Source organism: Cnephaeus nilssonii, assembly GCF_951640355.1.
Source record: "Cnephaeus nilssonii genome assembly, chromosome: 14".
Lineage (NCBI taxonomy): Eukaryota > Metazoa > Chordata > Mammalia > Chiroptera > Vespertilionidae > Cnephaeus > Cnephaeus nilssonii.
Genome location: NC_137085.1, coordinates 30,423,158 through 30,448,189, shown reverse-complemented (window position 1 = coordinate 30,448,189; position 25,032 = coordinate 30,423,158). Strand labels below are relative to the sequence as shown.

At 50.2% G+C, this 25,032-nt stretch overlaps 1 protein-coding gene across 3 annotated transcripts; it reads right to left on the bottom strand.

Moving 5' to 3' along the window:
• Nucleotides 1–446: 446 nt before the first annotated feature.
• AQP7 (aquaporin 7) lies at nt 447–22,888 on the bottom strand. 3 transcript variants are annotated; one of them, XM_079789882.1, is made up of 9 exons: nt 22,759–22,888; nt 21,646–21,692; nt 18,809–18,926; nt 11,183–11,306; nt 10,636–10,773; nt 10,306–10,424; nt 9,884–10,101; nt 9,173–9,455; nt 447–8,633 (listed from the first exon to the last, which is right to left on the bottom strand). In XM_079789882.1, the coding sequence occupies exons 2-8, from the start codon at nt 21,669–21,671 to the stop codon at nt 9,173–9,175; spliced, it is 1,026 nt and encodes a 341-aa protein (XP_079646008.1). In that variant the 5' UTR covers nt 21,672–21,692; nt 22,759–22,888; the 3' UTR covers nt 447–8,633. The 3 variants fall into 3 exon arrangements, with proteins under 3 accessions (XP_079646008.1, XP_079646009.1, XP_079646010.1); XM_079789883.1 differs by having other exon boundaries at nt 447–8,564; XM_079789884.1 differs by having other exon boundaries at nt 10,306–10,421.
• Between the last annotated feature and the right edge of the window lie 2,144 nt (nt 22,889–25,032).

The following is a 25,032-nucleotide window of genomic DNA, read 5'->3' as shown; positions in this document are numbered from 1 at the left end:
TTTGATATAATGCTTCCACTTGTTTGTATCTTCCTCTATTTCTTATTTCAATGTCCTATAGTTTTATGAGTAGGTCTTTACTTCCTTGATTAAGTTTATTCCTAGATATCTTATTTTTGTTGTTGCACTGGTAAATGGGATTGATTTTTTAGTTTCTCTTTCTGAAAGTTCATTATTAGTGTATAAAAATGTCATTGATTTCTGGATGTTAATTTTCTATCCTGCTACTTTGCTGAATTCATTTACTAAATCTAGTAGTTTTTTGGTGGAGTCTTTAGGGTTTTCTATATACAATATTATATCATCTACAAATGACAGTTTTACTCCGCCTTTCCAATTTGTATGCCTTTTATTCTTTCTTCTTGTTTGATCAGTGTGGTTAGGACTTCCAGTATTATCTATATCTATATATATATATATATATATAGATAGATAGATAGATAGATAGATAGCAGTAATATGCAAATTGCAAAAACATTCAAACACATGGAGGCTAAATAGCATGTTATTAAACAATGAATGGGTTATCAGTGAAATCAAGGAAGAAATAAAAAACTTCCAGGAAACAAATGAAAACAAACACACAACAACACAAAATCTATGGGACACAGTGAAAGTAGTCCTGAGAAGGAAGGTCATAGCATTACAGGCCTACCTCAAGAAACAAGAAAAAGTTCAAATAAGTGATCTAACCCTACAAGTAAAAGAATTAGAAAGAAAACAACAAAGCCCAGAGTAACTAAAAAGAAGGAAATAATAAAGATCAAAGTGGAAATAAATGACATAGAGACTAAAAAAAAAAATACAAAAGATCAATGACACCAAGAGCTGGTTGTTTGAAAAGATAAACAAGATTGAGGAACCTTTAGCCAGACTGCAAGAAAGAGGACCCAAATAAAGAAAATCCGAAATGAAAGAGGAAAAATAACAACTGACACCACAGAAATACAAATGATTGTAAGAAAATACTACACAACTATATGCCAACAAACTGGACAACCTGGGTAAAATGGACAAATTTCTGGAAACATAAAATCTTCCAAAACTCATTCAGGAAGAATCAGAAAACCTAAACAGACCTATAACTACTAATGAAATTGAAACAGTAATTTAAAAAACTCAAAGCAAACAAAAATCCTGGACCGAATGGCTTCACAGGCGAGTTTTACCAAACACTCAAAGAACTAATACCTGTTGTCCTCAAACTATTCAAAAAAATTCCAGAGAAGGGAAGACTTCCAAGCTCCTTTTACAAGTCCAGCATTAACCTAATTCCAAAACCAGATAAAGACACTACAAAGAAAGAAAATTACAGGTCAATATCCCTGATGAACATAGATGCTAAAATCCTCAACAAAATATTAGCAAATCAGATCCAGCAATACATTAAAAATATAATATACTATGAGCAAGTGGGATTTATTCTGGGGATGCAACTGGTTCTTATTCATGATCCTTTTCATGTTGCTGTAGTTCCCACGGATTTCCTTGTAGTTCTAAGTTCCTTGAGCATCCTTATAATCATTACTCTGAACTCTATGTCTGGTAAGTTGTTTACCTGCATTTCATTTTGCTCTTTTTGGAGATTCCTCCTTTTTCATTTAGGGGTTGTTTCTTTGTCTCTCCATTTTAGTTGTATCTTTGTGTTTATTTCTGTGTATTAGATAGAACTATGACTCCAAGTCTTCATGGTGTGGCCTTTTGTAGTAAATGTTCTGTGGGATGCAGTGGTGTGGTCTCCTTGAACTCCTGAGCTGTATGCTCCAGGAATTTCCCATTAGTGGGATATTTGGGCTCTCATGGTAACTGGGTCTTGTTATTTTCCCGTTTATGGTTGGGATCTCCTCTCAGGCTGACTGGCTGTGAGGCTCAACCCCAACCATATCATGCGAGCTTTTGTACAGGTGCGGTCTCAAAGTGGTTTCTGCCCTTCCTTGTTTACAAGTCTCCTCTTCAGCTAGTCTTCAGTTGGTAATTCAGGGTAAATATTCCCAAATTTAGTTTAAATTCCAGTTTAGTTTTGGGAGGTGTGAGAAAGATCCAACTACTCAACCACCACCTTAAGAAACCCTCATTGTTTTTAACTGTTGTTTTGTTGTTTTTTAATGTTATTACTGATTTGAGAGAGAGAGTGAGGGAGAGAGATAGAAAAAAGGAAACATTGATGAGAGGGAAACATCAATCAGCTGCCTCCTGCATGCTCCCTACGGGGAATCGAGCCCACAACCTGGGCATGTGCCCCAACCAGTAATCAAACCAGTGACCTCAACCACTGAGCCACACCAGCCGGCTCTTTTTTTAAATACTAGTTCTCTCTGCCAGTTGATATACATGGTATAAGCACAGAGAGAAACATAAATCATGCAGATATCTGAAGGAAGAATATTCCAGGCAGAAGGAACTGCAAACATGCTTGAAGGACACACAAAGCCATCAGGCTATAAGGGAATGAATAAGGGAGAGAGTACCAGGGCCCTTAAGGCTACTGGAAGACAGGGCAGAGGAGTAAATGATAAGCTATAGTTCATTTTTTGAAAGGATCATTCCAGGTGCTGTAGAGCTGAGTTAGAGCAAGGGAAGAGCCTGGGAGACCAGTCAGAAAACCACTGCTGTAATACAAGTAAGAGGTGACAGTGGCTCAAACCTGGGGTGGTGAGAAGTGCTAACACCTGTAGGATTTGCTGATAGCTGCAAAGTGAAGTGTGAGAGGAGACAGGTATGACTTCACAGTTTTTGACCTGAGTAATGGGAAGATGAATTTGCCGTTTGCTGAAACAGGAAACGTGGGAAGAGCAGGCTTGGAGGAAGAAAATCTGTCCAGTAGGCAGTTGTACATGGGAGGCCACAGATAATGCCTGGATACAGAATTGGGATGGAAATTAATTTTGGCAGCTTTTGGCATAGAATGTTATTTAAAGACTGATGAAATAATGTTGGGCTGTGGGGGGGCGGGGTGTGTGAAAGAGAAGAGGTCTAAGAACTGCCCTGGGCACCCTATAACCTGCAGGGCAGCAAGCTAAAGACAGGGCAAGAGTCAGAGATTCCCAGAACCAGAGCTGGGCCTGAAGTGGAGTTCTGTGGGGTTAGGGTCTCTGGGGTTTCCTTCCAGATTTCCTGGGTGTGGGCTTCTCTTACTTGCCCTGACTCATCTGAACCTCCTGAGGCCCCAGGACACAATTCATTTAAGGCCCCAGAGTATTCAGGCTCCAGATCCAGGAGACATCATAGAACTTGGATGCCTCCTCCCCTTTGGCCTCCTCCTCTCTTAAACATAGGTGCTCCACCGGGCTTCATCATCTCTCCCTGACCCACTATCTGCAAGCCTTCAAATGCCACCCTGGGCTTCAAAGCTCTCTCTCTAGCTCAGGCCCGTATCTTCCCTGAATGTCCCACAGGCACCTGTGATCTAGCATGTCCAACCTTCAGACTGTTTCCTGGTATGTCCACCACCTATCCAGTTTTCCTAACCCTAGTAATGGACCTCCCTTAGTTCATATTCTCTAATGTCCCTTCACCTGGGGCCAGAAGCCAGGGCACAGGTAAGGGAATGTGGGGTGTGGGGAGGGCAGGAACACATTCTTGCTGGCCCTGGCTGGGCTGTTCTAGGGAGCTATTGCGACCCCCATGTGAGGAATCCTCCTTATCAGCCAGCAGGTATGTGGTTGAGTCCCTGAAGGACTCAACATCAGCCTGGGGACTGAAGGGTCCTGGGTTTCGGGCTTGATCCCCAGTAGGGGGCATGCAGGAGGCAGCCAGTCAATGATTCTCTCTCATCATTGATCTTTCTATCTCTGCCTCTCTTAAATCAATATAAAATAAAAATAAAATCGGCCTTCAGCCTTGCTCCATCACCATGGATTGCAAAACTGAAACCTGAAGCACCTTACTCTGAGCCTCATTATCCCCACTTTACAGATGAGGAAACTGAAGCCCAAGAGGTCCAATAACCTGCCTAAGCTTGATGAGGGGCACTTGAGTGTCTGGGGGGTTTTATGCATTTGTGTGGTTTAATTGTTACTATTTTTAGTGTTTTGTTATTTTAACTGTACCTGTATGTAATATGCATGTTTACAGACTATATTCCACTATATTTAAAAAACAAAAACTAGCCAGGTTGCCATGGCCAGTGTGGCTCAGTTGGTAGGAGGTCATCCCATACACTGAAAGGTTGTGAGTTCAGTCCCCAGCCCTGGTCAGGGCGCATGCGGGAGGCAACTGATGAGTGTTTCTCACATTGATGTGTATGTGTTTTTTCTCTCCCTCTCTCTGTAAAAATTAAAATGTCCTCACATGAGGGTTTTTTTAAAAAACAACTAGCCAAGATCATATCAATAAGGATTAAAATCCCTACTCTCTACCCCTTACTGAGCCAATCTCCCCAGGCCTCAGTTTCCTTGGATGTAAGATGGGCATGATGGCATGAGATACATGAGAAGATGTAGAGTGATAACACACTCCCTACATGCCAGGCATAGCTCATTTTGTCGTCCCAGCAGCCCTATGGGGTGGGAACTGTAATTGTCCTGTCTTACCTAAGATCATACAGGTAGTGAGAAGCAGAGCTAGTATTTTGATCCAGGTGTACTGGCCTTTTTCTGTGCTCTTAGGTGCATAGTATGGTCTCTGTGGTGCACAGGAGGTCTGGGGTCATGGCTGTTCCCACTCCAGAGTCAGCATAGAGGTGGGTAAGGAGCCACGGTCAGATTTGGGCTCTGAGTGGTCATAGCCGCCTCCCACTGAGAGTTTTAGCACCCCAGCCTGGCCTGAGATGGCTACTCCCACCCCTTCCAGGGCTGCAAAACCCCACCCGAGGGAGGAGACAGACCAGCCAGACCAGGGTGCTACCTGTGGGTGCCTGTCCCCTAGAGGCCCTGAGTGGGAGTGGGAGAACAGGCTGGACAAGGGAGTAAGGGCTCTTCCCAAAGCCAGGACCACCAGGCTGAGGACCAAACCTTTGTCTGCAATGCCCTGGAGAGGCCTAGCCTGGGGCTAGTAGTTCTTTCTGCCCCACCCCTGTCCCCATCCACAGCCTCAGCTGGGATAGGGCATGGGGTGGGTAGGGAAGTAGTATCATAACATTAGGCTTCCAAGTTCTGGAAGAAGTTAGAGCTGGGGAGCTCCCCAGACACCAACAGATAGAGGCCTCATTGTACAGATAGGGAAACCAAGGCCCAGAGAGGGGAGGGGGTCCTTTCCGGTCACACATCCAGCCCATGCTGGGCCTGGGAGTGGAGCCAGGACTCCCGTGGCTCATGTCCTAGCCTGGCTCCCAGAGCTGCACAGATATGTTTCCTGGGTCCAGCCAGGGAGTGGTTACAGGAGGGATTCCGTGAGTGTGTGCGCCCGTGCATAAGAGAGAGGAGAACTGAGATGAAAGAAACCACAGGCACCATGATACCTGCGCCCCCCGCCCCCTCCTGCTTTCTTTCCTATCCTATCCTTCCTTTCTTCCTCCCTGCAGTGAAACCTGCCTCTCTCCCCCAGAGACCTCCCTCACTAGCCTCTACCCCAAGCCTCTGTCCTATCCCTCTTCTTTGACCTCATCACCTTTCACTCCCCCCTCCCATTCCAGCAGTGACCCCTCCATGTTCCCACCTCAGAACCTTAGCACTGGCTCCTTCCTCAGCCTGGCGTGCTCTTCCCCTATGTCCATATGGCTCACTTCCTCACCCCCTTCAGGTTTTATCAAAGTCACCTCATGAGGCCTCTGTCTTTACACTCCCACATACTTCCTGTCCCCCTTTCCTGCTTTTCCTCCTTCTAACACATGTTTTGCACAGAATATCAGCTCCAATGAGAACAAGGACTTTTGTGTATCTTTGTGCCTGTATCCTCAGCACTGGAATGGTGTCTGGCATGCTGTAGGCTTTCAGTCAACATCTGCCAAGAGAATGAAAGGGGTCTGTGCTCTGTACTGAAATGCTCTGTGACGGGTCGGGCTCATCTAGCTTGACATTGGGATCAGAATCTGCAGGATGTTATGACAACAGGCCTAGAGCAGGCCTGTGGCAGAGCAGTGGATAGTAGGCAGGGGTTCGGGAGGGACTCACTGGCTTCCTTGGCTCTGAGACTACCTCCCAGGGACATGAAGATGCCAGAAGGCCGAAGTAGTCACTGAGGGACAGAGAAGGGTAGCAACCAGAACCTTGGGACCCATATATGCCTCTCCTACCTGTGACTGAGGCCTTATGGTTATGCTGCTCTGAAACACCAGGAATTAGAAAGGCCACTCTCCTCGTGTTCACAGAACCACTGAGGTTAAGAGAGGAGAAGAGAGAGGCTTATCCAGGGTCACAGGGGGAAGCCGTTGGCTGGGACTTCCAGCTGTGGGCCCTTCCCCGGTTACTCCCAGGCCTGTTCCCTGGTTAAGCTCCACTCTGGGATGTCAGACATACCTCTCTCCTTTCTCCCTGGGTTCCCTATAATCTCAGCACCACTACTCTTCCCACCACCTGTTCTCATGCTATAGCCATTTGTCACCTTTTAAAATATATGAAACCCATGTACACACATATCAGTTATATATTAAAAAGCTTAATCATGTAACAAACCCATAAATTTTTCCCTACTCCAAAACTAGAAAATTATTAATAGCTTGCACCACCCCTATGCTCCTCCCCATCTCATCTCCCATTTCTATAACCCTATATCCCTGGAAGAATCATCCTTTTTTTTTTTTTTTTAGGTAGTTTTATCATGTGTTTGCTCAAAGAATGTTACTTTTGCATGTTTGTCAACAGTCTAACTGGTGTCATACTGTATACAGTCACTGCATTGCTTTTTATGTCTCCAAAATTTTTCCTTGTTGCAGGTAGTTATTGTGCCTTAGTTTTTATTTATGTATCAAACCTGTTGTATGTGACTGTACTGCAATGTAAGTATCTGTTCCCATGTTGATGGACATTTGGATTATTTCCAATGCCCCCTGACCATCCACTTTGTGCCCCCTTTCAGCCACACCTCTTGAGGTGCCCACTGCACACCTCACAGCCTCCTCCTGGCTGTGCCCCTAAGATCCTGCTCACTGACCCTCCTTTCACTCTTCCATCGCCCCAGCTATAGCCACACACCCACAACTTTTTCAATCTCTTCCTTCAACTCTTTTCTGAACTCCAGACTATACAAAAGACATAATTGTTTATTGAGCATTTACTATGTGCCACGCACTATTCTCAGCATTGTATATGTTTTATTCCATTGAATATCCACAGCAACGCAAATGGTAGGTAATAATAATATTACAAAAAAAACAAAAACAAAAACGAGGCCCAAAGAGGTTGAGTAACTTGCCCAAGACTACACATCTCTTGCCCTTCAAGTCCCATAGACAAGTCAAGCTCAGCATGTCCACCATATAACTTACCTTCCTTTCCAAACCAGTTCCCCTCCCGTGCTCTGCTCTCAGTGGAGACATCTCCAGTGTCACAGGCCCAAGCCCGAAACTGAAAGTCAGACCTGACTCCTGCCTTGTCCTCACCCACTCCTTCATCCAATGCCAGCCCAAGTCCTGAGTGTTTTACTTCCTAGTTATTGAGCAAAACCCTTCTTTCCTCTCCACACCCACCAGCACTGACCTGCTATTCCTCTCCGATTATTGCCTCTCACCATACTTGCTTGCAGGCCCAAATATCTCCCTTTTCCACCAACCTGCACACAGCAGCTCAGGAGGACTTTCTAAATCCCTTCTCTCCATGTCCCCACCTCCAGAAGAAAGCCCACCCTCCTCTGCCCTCTGTCCCCTCAGTCTGTAAAGGGCAGCAACCAACCCCTGAAAGTGTACACCCACCCCCGACCCCAGCTCTGCTCCGTCTCCTCTGGGAAGCCATCCTTGGCCTCTGCTCTGAGACCAGACTGTGAGCCCTCCAGTCTCCGTGTAGCCCCCTCTCCACCACTTAGCTCTTGGCTCCTGTCCCCATTAGACTGTGTTTCTCGAAGGCAAACACCCAGCTTCCTACACTCAAGGCCTGCACACAGGAGGTGCTCAATAATTGCCGAAAGGATAAACACAAGCAGTGATAGGAACCATGGACAATGCTGCCTTCTGAGTCCCAGAAAGTAGGATAATTCCTGTCTGGCCCCAGAGTTGGTGTCTCCCAGCTGCCCTATCTCCATCCAACCTCTGGGCCTGTCCCCTCGAACTCCATGGGGCCTTTTCCTGTCTCCACCTTTTAGAAGGATTTGCCTCTCTGCATCTTCTTTTCTAGCTCTGGAGTTTCTCAATGTGGGACAGCTCTGGCACCAGGAGTAAGGAAGAGGAGTCTAATCCCTTACATACTTTCCGTCTGTCTACTCAAGCATTTTCAAGGGTGGGGGGTAATTTTGCCCCCAAGAGAGAGAAAATTGATTATTGGAAGGCGTAAATGAAAAAGTTTACTATTTGTATATAAAGCACAGGTATACATAAAATATACAAACAGATATACAGTATACTAGTAGCTGTGGTATTAAAATACCATGTAATGGGGGAGGTGGGGGCCTAGCCCTGGATGATGTGGCTCAGTTGGTTGGGCATTGTCCTGTGTTCCAAAAGGTCGCCAGTTCAATTCCCGGTCAGAACTCAATCCCTGGTAGGGGGTGTGCAGAAGGCAGCCAATCAATGTTCCACTCTCACATCGATATTTTTCTTTCTCTCTCTAGAATTCAATAAAAAAAAAATGTATACACACACACACACACATATGGCTTCTGAGGTAGGACAATAATGGAAAAAAAAAAAAGGTTGAGACTCTGACCTACATGCTTGGGTTTTGTCTAATCTGGTGCGAGGACTGGCCAAAACTGAGGGAGAGTCTTGAGCCTATCCCAGGGCAGCTCAGGGTAGCAGCTCAGGGTATCCCCAGAACTGACCGCCCACCAGCTAGCTGTTGGTCTTTCCCCAGGCCATCCCTGTCCTGTCCTGTGCCTCAAAGTCCACTGTTCTGTGCCTGGCACCTTTTGATCTTCTGTTCCTCCCGTAGCCTTTCCCCATTCTCCCCCAGGGGGCACCCCAGCTCCCAGGACTGGAAGGAGTTGGAGGCCTCTTAGGTCCGTTCTCTAGCTTTGGGCAATGGCATAACCCTAGAGTTCCTGGAAGAACCAGGAGGGGACCCTAACCATAGGAGGCACCCAGGAAGCAAGGGTGCCACTGTGGGACAGGGCTTTATGGTGGGGATGGGGTCGCAAATAATCTTACTTAGAATTGCTGTACTTGGATGTTGTCACTTAAGGGTGGGATAGGCTGGACTGGAGTTCTGTTGTCGAGGGACACAGAGACAGAGGCGAGGGAAGAGTTCGCAGTTTGGTGAGGCATGGTCTTGGGCAGTACAGGTGTTCGGGGGTCTTCATACTCCACGGGATTCTCCAATATCTGGGGCTCCCGTGGGATGGTGGAGCCAATGAAGATCACGTAGATGATGCCACCTAAGTAGGCACCGAGGAGTGGTGCCACCACTGGCACCCACCACCAGTTGTTAACCCTGCAGGCAAGAGGCAGAGGCCGGTGAGGGGGCCGATACCAGAGGCAGCAGCTGCATCCACCTCACGCCGAGACGGGGAGTAGGCCTGAGAGTAGAGGAGTGACCCCCATCCTAACCCAGGAGTCACCCCTGAGCCTGAGACTCTGGTCAGCTTCATCCTGATCCAGGGACAGGGGCTGATCTGGGGCAGGATGTACATTCAGTCCAGAAGCAGATCTGCATCCGTGCTAATCAGAGGGGAGGTCGAGACCCACTCCTGCCTCCCCAGACCACCTGGCAGCTCTGCAGGACTCTCCTGTGCTGTTCCGCATATCACCCCGCCCCCCCCCCCCCCCCCCCCCCCCCCCCCCCACCCCCCCCCCCCCCCCCCCCCCTGCCAGGAACCCCCCCACACAAACCCCCAAGGAGTGGGCTGGGCAGGGCACTACCTGAAGACCTCTGTGCCCCAACCGGCAATGAAGGTGAAGAAGCGGGGAGGCAGGTCCCGGGATGGGTTGATGGCATATCCTGTGTTCATGCCCAGAGACACTCCAATGACGACAATAAGGATGCCAATCACCACGGCCTGTGTCCCCGGCAGGGCTGGGTTGTTACGTTTGTCCGTGATGGCAAAGAGACACAGCTGGAGCATCCCCGTAACGAACACCTGGGGAGCAGATGCCATAGCAGCCACCCAGGGCTCTAGCCAAAGCAGGGCCTCAGCCGTGCTCCCAGGCTGAACCCCCTGCAGAGATATATCTCAGTACCGTTCCCATCAGAGTTCTTATCCCTCTGTGGTGAGGGGCTGCCTGCCGGCCCCTTCCTGAGGCGGGGAGGGCATGTGGAGGGAGAACCACCCTGAACCACTGACCTCATCCAGGAAGCCCCTCCACAAAGTCATGTACTCAGGAAGGTAGGTGGCAAAAATGTTAGCAGTGGCTATAGGCCCAGTCACTGTCAGATGTCCGCCCGAGTAGTCCATAATGGCTGCTGTGGAGACAGATTAGAGTGTGGAACTGCCCCTAATTCAATCAACCCCACTGTAGTCCCAGAGATAAGGTTGGAGGCAGGGGTTGGGAGCATCTCCAGGGCTTTTCTCTCCCAGGCATTTTCACAGGCCAGGACGCTGAGATCAGATCTGCCCATATTTCAGAGGAGGAGGCTGAGGCCAGAAGTGGACAACCCAGGACAGGACACTCACCGTAGAAGATGCCATAGATGCTGGCAGCAGCCAGGAAGGAACCCACGAACTGACCCAGTACATACACAGGAAACTTCTTCCAGGACAAGTTGCCTAGTGCACAGTTGGTGAAGGTCACCGCTGCATTCATGTGGGCCCCTGCAGGGTGGGCAAGTGTGTCGGGAGAATGACAGCATTCTGGCCCAACAGCAGCAGCAATATGGAGAGCCCCAACAATAATAATGAGGCAAGCGTTTATGCAGTGCACGCTCACCTAACTCTCACAAGGACCCGAGGCAGAGACCACCATCTCCATTTCATCATTAAGGAAAGGGAGGAGTAAAGAAAATAAATAGCTTGGCTGAGTTGACCCAGCTTGTAAAAATGGTGGGTCAAGGAGGCCCTTGAAGGGTCTGGGTGAGAAAGAGGGGTTCGGGTATGCGCCCTCCAAGTGGGCAGTGGGGTGAGGTGCTGGATGACGGGGAGAAGGGGATGGCTGGAGACGGGCAGGAAGAACCTGCAGGGGATTCCTGGCCTTGACAGTCGGGCAGGGCCCAGGCTCACTCACCAGAGATTTTCCCTGCCACGTGCACTCCAATGGCGACTCCGAAGCCAAAACCCAAGTTGACACCGAGGAAGCTCCCAAAATTTTCTCCTAGAACCATATGGGCCACGGAGCCAAGGCCAAACACCTGCAAGGGAGGGCCTCTGAGGGGGCTGCCTTCCCAGAAGCCCCAACCTCAGAGGAGGGCGCAGAGCTCAGTTCGGGCTCCTCACCCTTATGCCCTGGGCCTCCCCAAATCGCCCTGGGAGACCCTCTGCCATGCCCTCTTCCTCCAGAGACTTCCCTCCTCATGACCTCTCCCTGTTGCCTCTAAGACCTGACCAGTGACAGCTGGGTGGGGAGCGTAAAAGCAGCCAAAGTGGGATAGTGGAGTCAGAGGCTCTTACGGACACATCCAGACCCCTAGACCCCAAGCCCACCTGAAGGTCGGGGGACGGCAGGGCTTCGAGGAGGACCTGGCTGCTGTGGATTGAACCCCTCAGAGCATCTCACACTTCAGCCTAGCCTGAGGGAAGATTCTTCAAGGGATCTCCAGACTTCATGCCTGGAGTCTGCCACGGCCCCCACCCACATCGGCCCTGGAAGCCAGTGGGGTTCTAACTCGCACCTTAGCAACATTTCTATTGCCCTCATGTGTAATTCCTAAACTTCTAGCTCTTACCCATCCCTAACTGCTGGGTCTCCTCAGGTGACACCCCCACCTCCTACAGCCACCCATCTGAATCTATATCTGCCTATCTCTTCAGCTCTGATACCTGCACCCAGCCTCTCCCTTCCTCTGCAGAGGCCTCCCTCTTGCCTATATCTCCCCCCCCCCCACCTTGACTGGCTCCCACAGACTCCTGTCTCTTCCTTCCTAAAAGTAAACCTCCCCACCTCAGCCCAGCCTTCCTGTCCACCTGTGGACACCTCTCCCTGCCCCCCCCCCCCCCCGGTCAGGCTCCAGGAAAGAACCCACTGGCTGGCTCCTTTATTCCCTTGCTCTCCCTCCTCAATCTGGCTTCTGCTTCCACATCTCACCAAGACTAAAGCTCTCTCAGAGGACTCCAGCCCTCTGATTTCCCAAAGGTCCCTTCAGACTTTGTCTTACTTGACTCTGCTGACTTTAACTCTCTTAACCACTCTGCTCCTGGAAAGTCCCTCCTCTCAGCCTCCATGACATGTCTCCCTCATGGTTTTCCTCCCACCTCCCTCTAACAGTTCCTTCCCACATCCTTTTCCTTCATCTGCTTCATGAGTGTGGATGATCCCAGGGCTCCGTCCCTGGCCCCTTTCATGTCTCGCCCCAGTCACTCTTCTTGAGTCTTCTTACCGGGTCTGTGGCTTCAGCTATGCCTACTGCATAAAATTCCCAAAACCTGCACCTGGGAGCAGATCCCTATTTCCCGATACCCACTGGAAGTCTGGGTGTTCCCAGGCATCTTGGACTCTCTGTTGAAAGCTCACCATCTCAGAAAAGATCCTATGTTCCCCATTTCAGTTGGCCAAACCAGAAACTTGGATGTCACAAATGAGAGCTTTCTCTCCCCCCTCCCCCACACCCAATCAGTTCTGTTTACATTCTTCCCAGATCTTTTTCAGCCTGCTCCTTGCAGCCAGAGTGACCTTTCTAACTCAGAGGTCTGATCGTGTCAGCCCCTCATTCAAACATTCACTGGCACCCCTTCATTTCTAGGATAAAGTCCAAGCTCAGTAGGCCTCCATTCAAGACATAATTTCTGCCTCTCCGTTTCATATCTGCTCCAGTATTCTCTATGTTCAGCAGTAGTATTACCACTAAATAATAATAACCACTTATTGAAAATTTACTATGTGCCAGGCACTGGTAAACATTACGTCTCTCACTTCCTTTAACCCTTACACCAACATATGCATTAGGTACTATTGATCTCCCCATTTGACAGATGGACAATCCAAGGCTTAGAGAAGTTGAGTGACTTGGCCAAAGTACACAGCCTGCATGTAGTAAGCCAGAATTTGAATCCCAGGCAGTCACCTATGCCAGACAGCCTCAAACCAAACAATCACACTGTTCCCTGCATGCCCCTTTTTTTCCATATGCTATTTCCTCTGTCTGGAATACCTGATCCTAGATCCTGACAAAATGACAGTCTGCTTTAAGGCCACACTCAGCACCTCCTTTGAAAAAAAAGTCCATGTGTTTTGGACATGTTGACTCCGAGGAACCTCTAGATGTCCAGACTGCTGGAAATCAGAATCTGGATTTGTATCATCCAATGTGACGGCCACCAGCCACATGTGGCTTTTTATGTGCTTGGAATGTGGCTAGTCCCAACTGAGATCTGCTTTAAGTGTAAAGTACAAATTCATCAAAGACTTAGTAGGAAAAGGAGACTGTAGAATCCTATTAATAATTGTATATTGATTGCATGTTGAACTGGTAATATTTTGGCTCTATGGGTTAAATATAATAATTATTAAAATTTGTTTCACTTGTCACTTTTTACCTTTTTAAAACATTTAAAATTACATATATGGCTCATTATTGTATTTCCCTTCGATAGTTCTAGAGTTTTTGAAAAAGATAACCCGGAGAATTGTGGACATGAGGACTATTTCTGAAGCCATCAGGGAGGAGGAAAGCAGGAGAGGACGCAGAGTGAGAAGGCACCTGAGGGCTGAGCCTGGAGGGCATTGGATATGCTCGCTGGAGCAGGTGTTGACATGAAAGAAGAACAAGGAGAGAATGTGTCCTGGACATCAGGGAGAAGCAGCGTTTCCAAGGAGGGTGTGGTCCACACAGTCCGGTGCAGCCTTTGGGTCAAGTGCATGAAGGCCTTAAAGCTACCAGACCGCTGTACCGATTTTTCGGTAATTTCCGAATCTGCCGCTATACTGCTTTACCTAATTTTCTGTACTTTGCCTAGTACCTATTTTCTACAATGTCTCCAAGTTCCATCTTATTCTAACCACTCGTTTGCATGTAACTAACATTTTTCTATATCCTGTTGATTTTTTCTCTTTAATGCTCAGGAGCCCAGGTATAGGGGACAGTGAGGTTCAGGGCCTCAGGTCTGGTAGGGTTAATAATGTGGTGAGCACTGTATCATCAGGCCATGGGGACAGAAGCCAGGTCTTAGAGGCTGAGAGGTGAGTAGGCAGCGAGGAAGAGTTGAAGGGCTCCAGGGTAGACCTCCCTTTGTGAACCTGCCTGAGAAGGAAGGGAGCGAGAATGTGATAAATGAAGGGGCTCATGGGATGAAGGGAGGGATGTTTTGTTCTGTGTTGTGCTGTTTTAAGTAGAGAGACTTTGGTATGTTACGATTGAGAGAGGGAGAGGCTGGAGATGAAGGAGAGAGAGAAAAGACGGGGTAAAGTATCTCAGTAGACTGAGGGATGGGACTGACAGGATTGAAGGAGGGCCATGCCTGAGTGGAGGGGGAGAAATGTGGATACACAGGTAGGTGTGTTCTGGTGGTGAGAGGGACAGGTGGGTAAGGAGCCAGACACAGAAGCCCACCTGATGGTTTTCTCTTTCAAGCGGGAGGCCAAGCCATTTGCTGATTTTAAAAAACAGGCAGTCCGCCCTAGCTGGTTTGGATCAGTGGATAGAGTGTCAACCTGCGGACTGAAGGGTCCCAGGTTCGATTCTGGTCAAGGGCACATGCCCGGGTTGCGTGCTTGATCCCCAGTAGGGGGTGTGCAGGAGGCAGCCAATCAATGATTCTCTCTCATCATTGATGTTTCTCTCTCTCTCTCCCCCTCCCTTCCTCTCTGAAATCAATAAAAATATATTTTAAAAAAATAAATTAAAAAATAAAAAACAGGCAGTCCAACCGGCGTGGCTCAGTGGTTGAGTGTGGACCTATGAACCAGTAAGTCACGGTTCAATTCCCAGCCTGGCTTGTGGACTTGATCCCCACTGTGGGCCATGCCGGAGGCAGCCGATCAATGATTCTCTGTCATCATTGATGTTTCTATCTTTCTCTCCCTCTTCCTTTCTCTCTGAAATCAATAAAAGTATATTTTAAAAAAGAAAAAACAATAAAATAAAAAGCAGGCAGAGTACAGAGCAGCTTTGGGGAAGTCTGAAGGAAAGTGAAATAGCCAGGATAGAGTAGGGCAGAGGCAGTGAGCAGGGTCCACTGCATTCCTCAAGAGCCCTAGGACAGGTGCAGAGGGGCCCAGAAGTGGGCCAGCTTAGGGCCAAGGGTAGGATGAGGCAGGAAACGACAGGAACCAGATGGGATGTGGGAGTGGGGAGTGAGGTCAGGACAGACTGACAGGTTTGGGAGGTGTCAGGAAGTGCAGGGAGTGGAGCGGGCATGGCAGGTCTGAAGATCAAGGGTCCTTATTTCCAAGTAGGAGCTCAGAGCCATTTGCTAAAAATAATGAATGAGCGAATAAACCCCACCTGGTCTCCTGTGTCATGGTTGCTAAGTGGCAGCCCATGGGCCTAATCCATCCAACACACGTGCTTGGTTTGGATAACTCAGTTTTGACGATCAGAAGTTTCCGCTTCTCTTGAGGAATCAGAAGCCCAGGTAATGCGAACCTACATTCCACCCTGCATGGCAGCAGTCAGCGGGAGCAGTGGCAACTGCGTCCTTGCACGGGTCGGCGCTCTGCAGTTAGGACCCCTCCACTCTGAGTTGCTCTCTCTGGCCCCCGGAGCGAGTAAGTTTGCAACCCCTGCCCTATGGTCCAGTTCACGTCTACAGCTGGTTTTTCAGCTCCCTGATGTCCCAGCTCCTCCCTTCCTGGTCAGTAAATGTGGCCAAGTCCTTCCAACAGTCAGAAGGCCAGCCTCGAGGACAACACTCTCCACAGATGGCAGAGAGGAATTGAGTGGAACAGCCCGTTTCCCTCATCCTGGCCGCAGTAAACGGAGCCCAAGGTCACACTTGCTTTTCTTGTAAAACCTTTACCCCGATGATTCACTGAACTTCCTATCAATTTGGCACAGGCCCAACAAATAACAATAACACAATGTCCTATATGAGCTTAAACCTCCCAAAGTTCTTTTACATGTGTTACTTCTTTTAATTCTCACAGCAATTCTGAATGGCGAATGTTTCTGCTCCCACTCTACAGACGGGGAAAACAAGGCTCGGAGTGAGGTCTTGGACTGTCTGGAGCCCGAAAGTGCGGGCCTTATCTCAGCCAGGGGCTAGTTAACAAACCAGAGGGTCAGAAATCCTGCCATCACTAAGACACAGAGCATAGAGGTTAAGGGTCAAGACCATGATGTTAGACTAGACTGGATTTAATCTTACCTTAAAATGTGACTTGGGGCAAATACCAGTCTCATGGAGTCTCAGTTTCCCCCTCTGAGAAATGGGGATAATTTCTCAGAGGGGGAAACTGCGGATTTGGGAAGGTATTGCATGTAAGGGGCTTAGTTTAGCATCAGTGCCTGGCATGCAATAGATGCTCAATAATAATCTCCATAAAAGGAAGAGAAACGCAGACATGGGCAGGCATCACTGGGTGGTGCCCTTTCCCCTAAGGGCTTTCCAAGGAAGCACCCTCCTGCCTCCAGGGTTCCAAGGTTTAATAGCCCTCATGGGACTGGAATGTTTTGTCATAAATGAATTACTTTGCCCTGGATTAAGGCAGGACAGAATCCAGTGCTGTCCTCATAGCTCAGGAGCCAAGCAGGAGGGTGAGTAATGAGGGAGGGAGGAGTGGGAGGCAGGGAGGAGAGAGCAGCTTAGAGCACTTGTCATGATGACCAGACACCAACACAGGGGTCCTACATGTGAACTGGGTGTTGGGCTCTTGATCTTCCTCACACAAGTCTGCCAGCTCGATGTTAGTGTCATGTTTACTAATGAGGAAGCTAGAGTGTTAACAGTTAAGATACTTATGAAAGATCACACAGGTAGAAGGTAGCAGAGCCGGAATTCAAACCCATCTCCAAAGCCCACGAAGGCCCCATTCAGCACATTTTATGACTGAGAAGGCACACTCCGAGGCACAGAGAGATCTGCTCCAGGCAGACCTCAGTGGCAGGATCAGGATAAGGACCCAGGCATCCAGAGTCCCTTGGGCTCCGTAAGTCCCACCATCTCCTATCCTGGGGCGCGCACACACGTACACACACACACACACACTCAGGCACGCTCACACTGTCTCACACACTCTGCCTCTCTCCCCCCACTTCCTCTGGCGTGCTCCTGACGGCCTTTACTTTTCTTCCCAGAGGCTGCCCCTCCTTTCCATGGACCTGGGTCCTCCGTAAGGTGCAAACAAACAAGCATGGCTACAGCTTAGGGGCCGAGGCTGGCTGGGGAAGGTGGCAGAGCTGAAGCAGGGGAGGAGGGAGTTTCCAAGAAACCGCACCTCCTGGCTGAGGTCTCATTTCTGTCCTCTCACCCACTAAAGGAGCCCTTGCCAGGTGCCCAGTGACTTCCATGTTGTCAAACCGCATGGACCCTGGTCAGTTCTCACCTTCTCTGTCTGTGGGCCCCCCACACTCTGTCACCAGGTCACCGCCCACTTTCTCCTCCACCTCTCTGGCCCCTGGCCCCTTTGTGTGCCATTCTTCATTCTCTCTCCTCAACGTATTGTCTCTTCATATTCACTCTCACTGAACAGTTTTTTAACCACCATCCATATTCTGACGAACTCTAACTCCATACTTCCAGCCCAAGCTTCTGTCATGAGCTCCAGACCTCTACAGCCGACACCCCCTAGATTTCTTCCCAGGCACCTCACCTGATCATGTCCAAACTGACTTGACCTCTGGCCCTGTGCTGGGCCCAGGGCTCAGAATGGCCCCCTTGGCACTTACCCCACATCTATGGCTTAAGAAACCTCCTTGATTTCATCTTCTACAACTGCCTCAAACAGGTGCTTTCTTCTCTACCCCTGGACCATTTGCCATTCTCTATCCTAGGTCTTTGCAACTGTCTCTTAACTGGTTCCCCTCACTTGACTCAGCTTTGCCCATTCTGTTGAGACTCCACACTACACCCAGAATTTCCTTCTAAAAATCCAAATCTGACCGCATCATTCCCCTCTGCTTGAAGACCTTCAATGTCTCCCCATTGCCCTCAGTATTAATTCTCAAAACCTGACACTTGCCCTGGCCTGGTTAGAGCGTTGGCCTGCACACTGAAGGGTCGCAGATTCGATTCCTGGTTAAGGGCACATACCTGGATGATAGGTTCTATCCCCAGCCCCGGTCAGGGTGAGTGCAGAAGGCAACCAATCCACATGACTCACATCGATGTTTCTCTCTCTCCCCCCCGCCCTCCCCTCCTTCCACTCTCTCTAAAAATCAATGGGGAAAAAATATCCTCAGATGAGTATTAACAAAAAAAAGAAAAAAACCTGACACTCAACATTCTCTCCAATCTCTTTCCTCTTGGTTTCCCTTCTCCCCACTTCCAGCCATGCCCCCTGACACTCCCCAGCCCATGATTTTGTTCTGCCTCCACAAAGTACGAGCCCTTTCTCTCCCAAAAAGACAGTGAGGAAGGCAGAGCTCTCTCCTTACTTTCCTGTGCTTCCCCCTCAGGCTCCCAGATCAGAGACGGGGAATGGGCAATGTGACCCAGGAGGCCAGCAATGGGAGGGGGTCATGGGTTGCCCTTACTGAGCCCCAGCCTCGTGAAGTCTTGGGTTCCTGCCCCTTCCTCAGAGCCCCATCATGACACTCACCATCATGACAAATGTGCTCATGAGCTCAGCCAGGAACTCCCGCACCATCTCCTTCTGCAGTATTGCTTGCATCCTTATTACCACGGGCGACAGGATCATCCTGGCCCTGCAGGTGGACCTGAAGCAGCAGCCCAAACCCATAAGCAAAAGTGAGACTCAAGTGTACTTGCTACTTACCCATCAGCCCTTTAACTCATGGCTGAGTTAATGAGTAACCCAATGGCCTGTCCACACACACACCTCCTGTTGCTCCGGGCTGCTGAGACAGCTGGGATCAGACACCTGAGTGTCACAGGGACGTGGAGAGGGGCTGGGGGTAGACAATCGGGTCATGCCGCTTCTTCTTTCTGGTGGGGACTGTGCCAGTGGGAAGACCCCACCAACAAGGCCACTTTGCAGAGGGGGCAGTTGGGGATCTGATTAATGCAATCTGTGGTGCCAATGAGCCTTGGGTGAGAAGCAAGTGGGAGAGAGCAGGGAGGAAGGTGGAACTCAGTTGTCTGTCTATCTGTCTGCCTGCCTGCAGGAACCAGGTACCTTGAGGACACAGGCAAGACATCAGGCAGGACCTGACAACCGAAAGGCATTCTGCACGCAGCACAGGGTGAGACAAAGCCTGCTCCCAGGCTCTATAAACAGCACTGAGGCCTGAAATGTGCACCAGGTTCTGTCAAAGATGAGGGGGTCTGCAAAGTGCACCCGCTCAAAACCAGGTCAACACAACAGAAGTTTATTGAGTGAGTGAGTGAGTGAGTGAGTGAGTGAGTGAACAAATGAGAGAAAGAGAGAGAGGAAAGGAGGATCTTACTCCTTGGTGTATTCACAGTGCCTAGCACAGTGCCAGACACATAGGTGTTCCAATATATATTGTAGAATGAATAAAAACTGGGGAATTCATCTGTCTTACTTTCCATTAGATCCCCAGAACTTTCTGCAGTGCCTTGCACATGTTAGATGCTTGATAAATATTTATTTAATAAACTCATGATTGGATGGATAGGGGAAAAAGTGAGTTTTAGGCTCTATCGTCTATTGGGGGTGGGGAGGGATAGAGCTTGAGTTTGGAGGAGATTGGGGTGCAGAGGCTAAAGAGGAGAAAGAGGGGTAGAGGTAACTCTAAGTGTGGCCTTTGGTGCGTGTTAAGACTGGTGACCCTCCTCGTTGACTGCCTGAAGCTGACACTAGGCACTTACTACCTTGCCCTGCTTGGGATAGCAACATCACCCCCACCCACCCAGACCTCCTAAATTTCCCCAGCCTCACAGCAGCACAGAGTAAGGAGAGGGAGTGAGAAATGTGAACCAGGCATGGATACACCACCTTTTACTTTTCTGGCGGGGCCCCCATGTTCATTGCTCACCCACCCCAGTCCTTGCTCTGTCCTTATCCCAGGAAAACAAACCCAGGGCTGCGCATGGGAGGGACATAGAGTTGCCGGGATGACCCATTGGCTCCCATCCAACTCCAGCTCCCATGCATCACCATGTATGGTCCCCTTGCCCCCATGACTGGCCTCCTTAGCCCCGAAGAAGAGCCTAGGAGCAGCCTGAGGCAGTCAGGGACCCAAAAACAGTCCTGGGAAGGTGCCACAGAGGCAGAGGAGAGGTGGATAGAGCAGGAAGTATGTCCTACGGGGAAAGACAGAGCGAGGAAAAGGAGGGGGGGTGTGATTTTAAATAGAGCAGTCAGAGTGAACCTCATTGAGAATGTGGCATTTGAGCCCTGGCCAGATAGTTCAGTTAGACGCAGGAGTGGGGAACCTTTTTTCTGCCAAGGGTTGTTTGAATATTTAAAACATCATCCATGAGCTATGCAAATTATCAACTTAAAAATTAGCCTGCTGTATTTGGTCAAATATTTAACTCACCCCTAATACCTTGGCAGGGCCAGACCAAATGATTTCGCAGGCCTTATATGGCCCATGGGCCAGATGTTTTCTACCTCTGAGTTAGAGCATCATCCTGATACATCAAGATTTCAGGTTCGATCCCCAGTCAGGGCACAAACAAGAATCAATCAATGAATGCATAAATAAGTGGCACAACAAGCCAATCTCTCTCTCTCTCTCTCTCTCTCTCTCTCTTTAAATAAATAAATAAGATGTGGCATTTGAGCAAAGACACAATTAACTATGGGAAGAGTATTTCAGGCAAAGGAACAGTCACTGAAGAACTGAGGTAAGGAAGCTCCAATGTGGCCGAGGCTGGTTTGGCTCAGTGGATAGAGCGTCGGTCTGCGGACTGAAGGGTCCCAGGTTCGATTCCGGTCAAGGGCATGTACATTGGTTGCGGGCACATCCCCAGTGGGGGGTGTGCAGGAGGCAGCTGGTCGATGTATCTCTCTCATCGATGTTTCTAGCTCTCTGTCCCTCTCCCTTTCTCTCTGTGAAAAATCAATAAAATATATTAAAAAAAAAAAAAAAAAAAAAAGGAAGCTCCAATGTGGCTGGAGTGGGCAGAGTTGGGGTGGGGTAGGGGAGGTCAGAGAGGAAACAGACTAGGTAGGTAGGGCCTTGGCCATTGCAAGGACTGTGGCCTCTATTTCACCCAATAAAACCTGAGCCTGAGAGGGTGAGAGGTAGTGAGTTTAGTTCAGATGAGCACCACCACTGACCAACCCCTTGACCCTTACCCAGGTCTTTCTGAGCTTCCCTTCACCCCAGGGCCCAGCCTGTGCTCCGCTACAGGCACAGGTGGGAGAGGCCCTTTCTCTGGGCCCCAGGAGCTTCTGAGGGCATCAGCTGGCATGAGGGGGAGGCTGAGAGTGGGGCAGAGAGGGCACTGGGTGCGCCTGGGTGGGAGATGGGGGCTGGTATAGGGGAATGAGTGGGTGCTTACCGCTTCTTTTTGTCCGCTTGAGTCATTCTGGCAGAGATGTTTAGATACTGTGGAAGCAAAGAGTGGTCACTAGGGCTTGGGGGTGCAGAACTTGGCCCCACATTCTCCTCAGACCTCAGCCTCCAGGAGAAGCTACAGGACCAGTTGCTACTGGTTCCAACCCCTCAACCCAGCCAACCTGGCAGGGAGTAGGCATGCGGTTGGATGTGCGTCAGCCAATGGGAAGAGGCCCTGGAGTCCTACCCCCTCTACCCATGCTGTCCTCAGGACCCTAACCTCTGGACCAGGCCCTTCAGAGCTCCTCTGACCTCCCCATGTCTGTAACACACTTTGACAGCGGGGATGACCACAGACTCCCGCAGTGGCTCCACCCTCACGTGCGGCTATTATTGCCTTGGGCCTCACCTCAAGCCCTCCTGCTGCTGACTTAAACTGTGACTTTCCAGGGCCTCTTCCTTGCACACACATATGCACACAGGATGAGGTTCTAAAAATTCATTAGGTCCATACCCCCCTCAGAGCAAGTTTTATCCTTCTCACCATTCCTGGAAATTCCTTATATTCCCATTTTCCTTGCAAATGGCAGCACCAACATAACTCTTGAGTTTCCCCATCCTGTATGTCCCACTTGTTCTCTAGCCCAATTCCCTCTAGCTGCAGCACAGTCACAACCCCAGCCCTGATTGCAGAACCGCTTTAGCCCCAACCCCAGCCTCTCCAGGGGGAGAAATCACTCCAGCAAAGCCAGCAATAACCCATCTCTCTGATCCTCATCCCTCCTGCTTCAATCCAATGTCACTGGTCTCCACTGTCTCCTGATTCCACCCCTCACCCTGCTGACAGCCCAGCGCCACACATCCTCCCAATCTGCTCCACCGCTGATCCTCCCAGCATTCAATTTACAGGCGAGGAAACAAGCCCAGAGCGAGTGTCATGCAGCAACTCAGGACTAAACCAGAACAGACATCCAGGCTTTCACCTCCCATCTGGGGTTTCTTCCCCAGATGGTCACATGGTCACCTCTTCCCCATATGGTTCCCGGGGAGTGGCAGTCCCAGGCCCGGGTCCCAGAGGAGGTCCCCGTGTCCCAGCCCTGCCTAGAGCCAGACTCACTCTGCTGAAATGCCTTCTTCCTCAGCGTCCACTTTGGGGCCTGCGCAGTTACAGCAGGTCTCAGTCTTGTTTCTCCATGACTGTCCCAAGCTCTGGCTGCTCCCCCAGCTGGGGCTCTGTTGTCCTTGTGTCCCCTGTCTAGGGCCCGCCCCTCCGCCCTCTTGGGGCGGCGCCCAGGGCTGCTCTGCTCTGCTCTGCTCCTCCAGAGGAGAGGTCAGTGGAGCAGGGGTTTGGCCCGTGCCACTTGAGCCAAGTCCAGATGAACTGCCCAGAATAGCATCACTTCTCCTGCCAGCAGTGCCATGGAAACCAGGTTCTGAGAAAGCCCTTGTGAGGTCAGAGATGGAGCTGAGGGTGGGCCTGGGCCTCATGGTCCCAGAGGAAGGGCCTGTCCTCCAAGCCAAGTGTCCAGCCCAGAGCCAGAGGAAGCCCTCCCAGGCCCAGGGCAGGCTCCAGAGGCTCCTGCGTCTCTGGCTGTGGGGAGAGCTGTGCAGAATGTGGATTGGAAAGTTCTGGAGATCAACAACCACCGGTGCAGAGGTTCGGGGGGAGACCCTGGGTCAGTCCTCAGGGAGCCCCTATTCTGAAGGAGGAAGGAGAGACTCAGGCCCTGGACTTACCCAGTCTGAAGGGAAGGAGGACACATGAGCCATATTTGCAGGAAAACTCCAATCTGAGAGGGGAGGAAGAAAGCCAAGCCCGGTCCTCTGGGGGCCCCTACTCTGGAGTGGGAGAGAAGAAGCCTGGGTCTCAGCCTCTGGGAGCCCCCATCTGAGCAGGGGGTGGGACACCTAGGCCCTGTGCTCGAAAACACTTCCCTTGGGCATAGCAAGTGAGGCCCCTGTGGAGGAACCAAAGCTGACCAGAGTATGGGGCTCCGACCCAGGGCTGCAGGAGCTCAGTGACCAAGGTGGGGTCAGGCACCAGCCGGGGACCCGCTGCCTTCTGAGAGGACTTCTGGAGCTGGGGCACAGCTGGGCCTCCAAGGATGAGGCAATTCGGGATTTAAGCAGGTGACCCAGTGCTGAGACAAAAGGGAATGGTTGCTGGTCTGCAAATTGTAAGGAGACCCGTGAAGCGGACTGGTAGGTGGGAGACAGTAAGTCCAGGGAACTCCTTGTGGGGAGGCAGTGTAAGAGCTGGAATAGGACTGTCCTCTAGAGGGGGCCAGTAGACCAGGCCAGGTCTGGAACCTGGGTTGCCCAGGTCCCCATCCCAACTTGTCCTGCAGGCCATGCTTCAGGGAGAGGCAGGGATCAGCGGCAGTCTGAGTCAGAAGTCATCCTTAGGAGTGAACTCTTTCATTGCCACACACACACACACACACACACACACACACACACACACACACACACACATACAGGCTCCACTCCTCACCTCTGCAGACTCAAGTGGGCTCAGGATGCTGTCCTTCCTGGGACAGGAGAATGTACCCTGGACATGGAGGACACCTGCCTTTAATCCTTTCTTGTGTGTGTGCTTTTGAGATGAGGGTGAGGTAAGGGTCAAAAGTGGAGCTGAGGTCTAGGATGAGGTCAGAGCTTGGGCAAAGTTGGATTAGGCTGGTATCCGGCTGGTGAGGGAGGAACGTGAAATCCATGTTGAAGTCAGTGGTTAAGCTCATTTATTGGGCTGGGTGCTGAGGACCAGAGATGGAGAAGACGCAGTCCCGTTTGTCTCTCGGGAGAGAGAAGATAAATGGCAGATGACTTAGGACACACCGTGGTAAGATGGAGCGAGTCCGGGCAGCAGCTAAGCCAGCCTGGAGGGAGGTAAGAATTTTCCAGAAGAGATGACATGGGAGCTGAGTCCACCAAGGTGAGTGGGGGAGGGTGGGATGAGGGCGATGATTTGAAGCCCAATGGGATTGTGAGAAAACCTGGGAGCTGTGAGTGGCTTTCAGAGGGAGGGCTGGAGAAGTGAGCAGGGGCAGACCATGAAGGACTTTGTCTGCCAGGACACGGGATCAGACTTTATCCCAAGGGCCTGAGGAGCCATCGACGGGTTCTAAGCAAAGAGAGGAACAAAGTAGTCAATTTAGGGTCCTTGAGGCCCTGGAGCATCCAGGAGGCCTGAGCTTGGGAGAGGGTTCCCGCTGGAGAAAGAGAACAGGAGATATGAGCGCCTGGGCCTTCACCATGAGAGTCAATGGGATTGCCAGGAAGCGGGAGGGAGTGGGGCAAGAGACAGGGGACACGTGGGTGGCTGAGAAGGAGCAGGTGAGGAGGAGATAGACACCCATTCACTGGGCTGCCAGGAGCTCGAAGGGGCTGT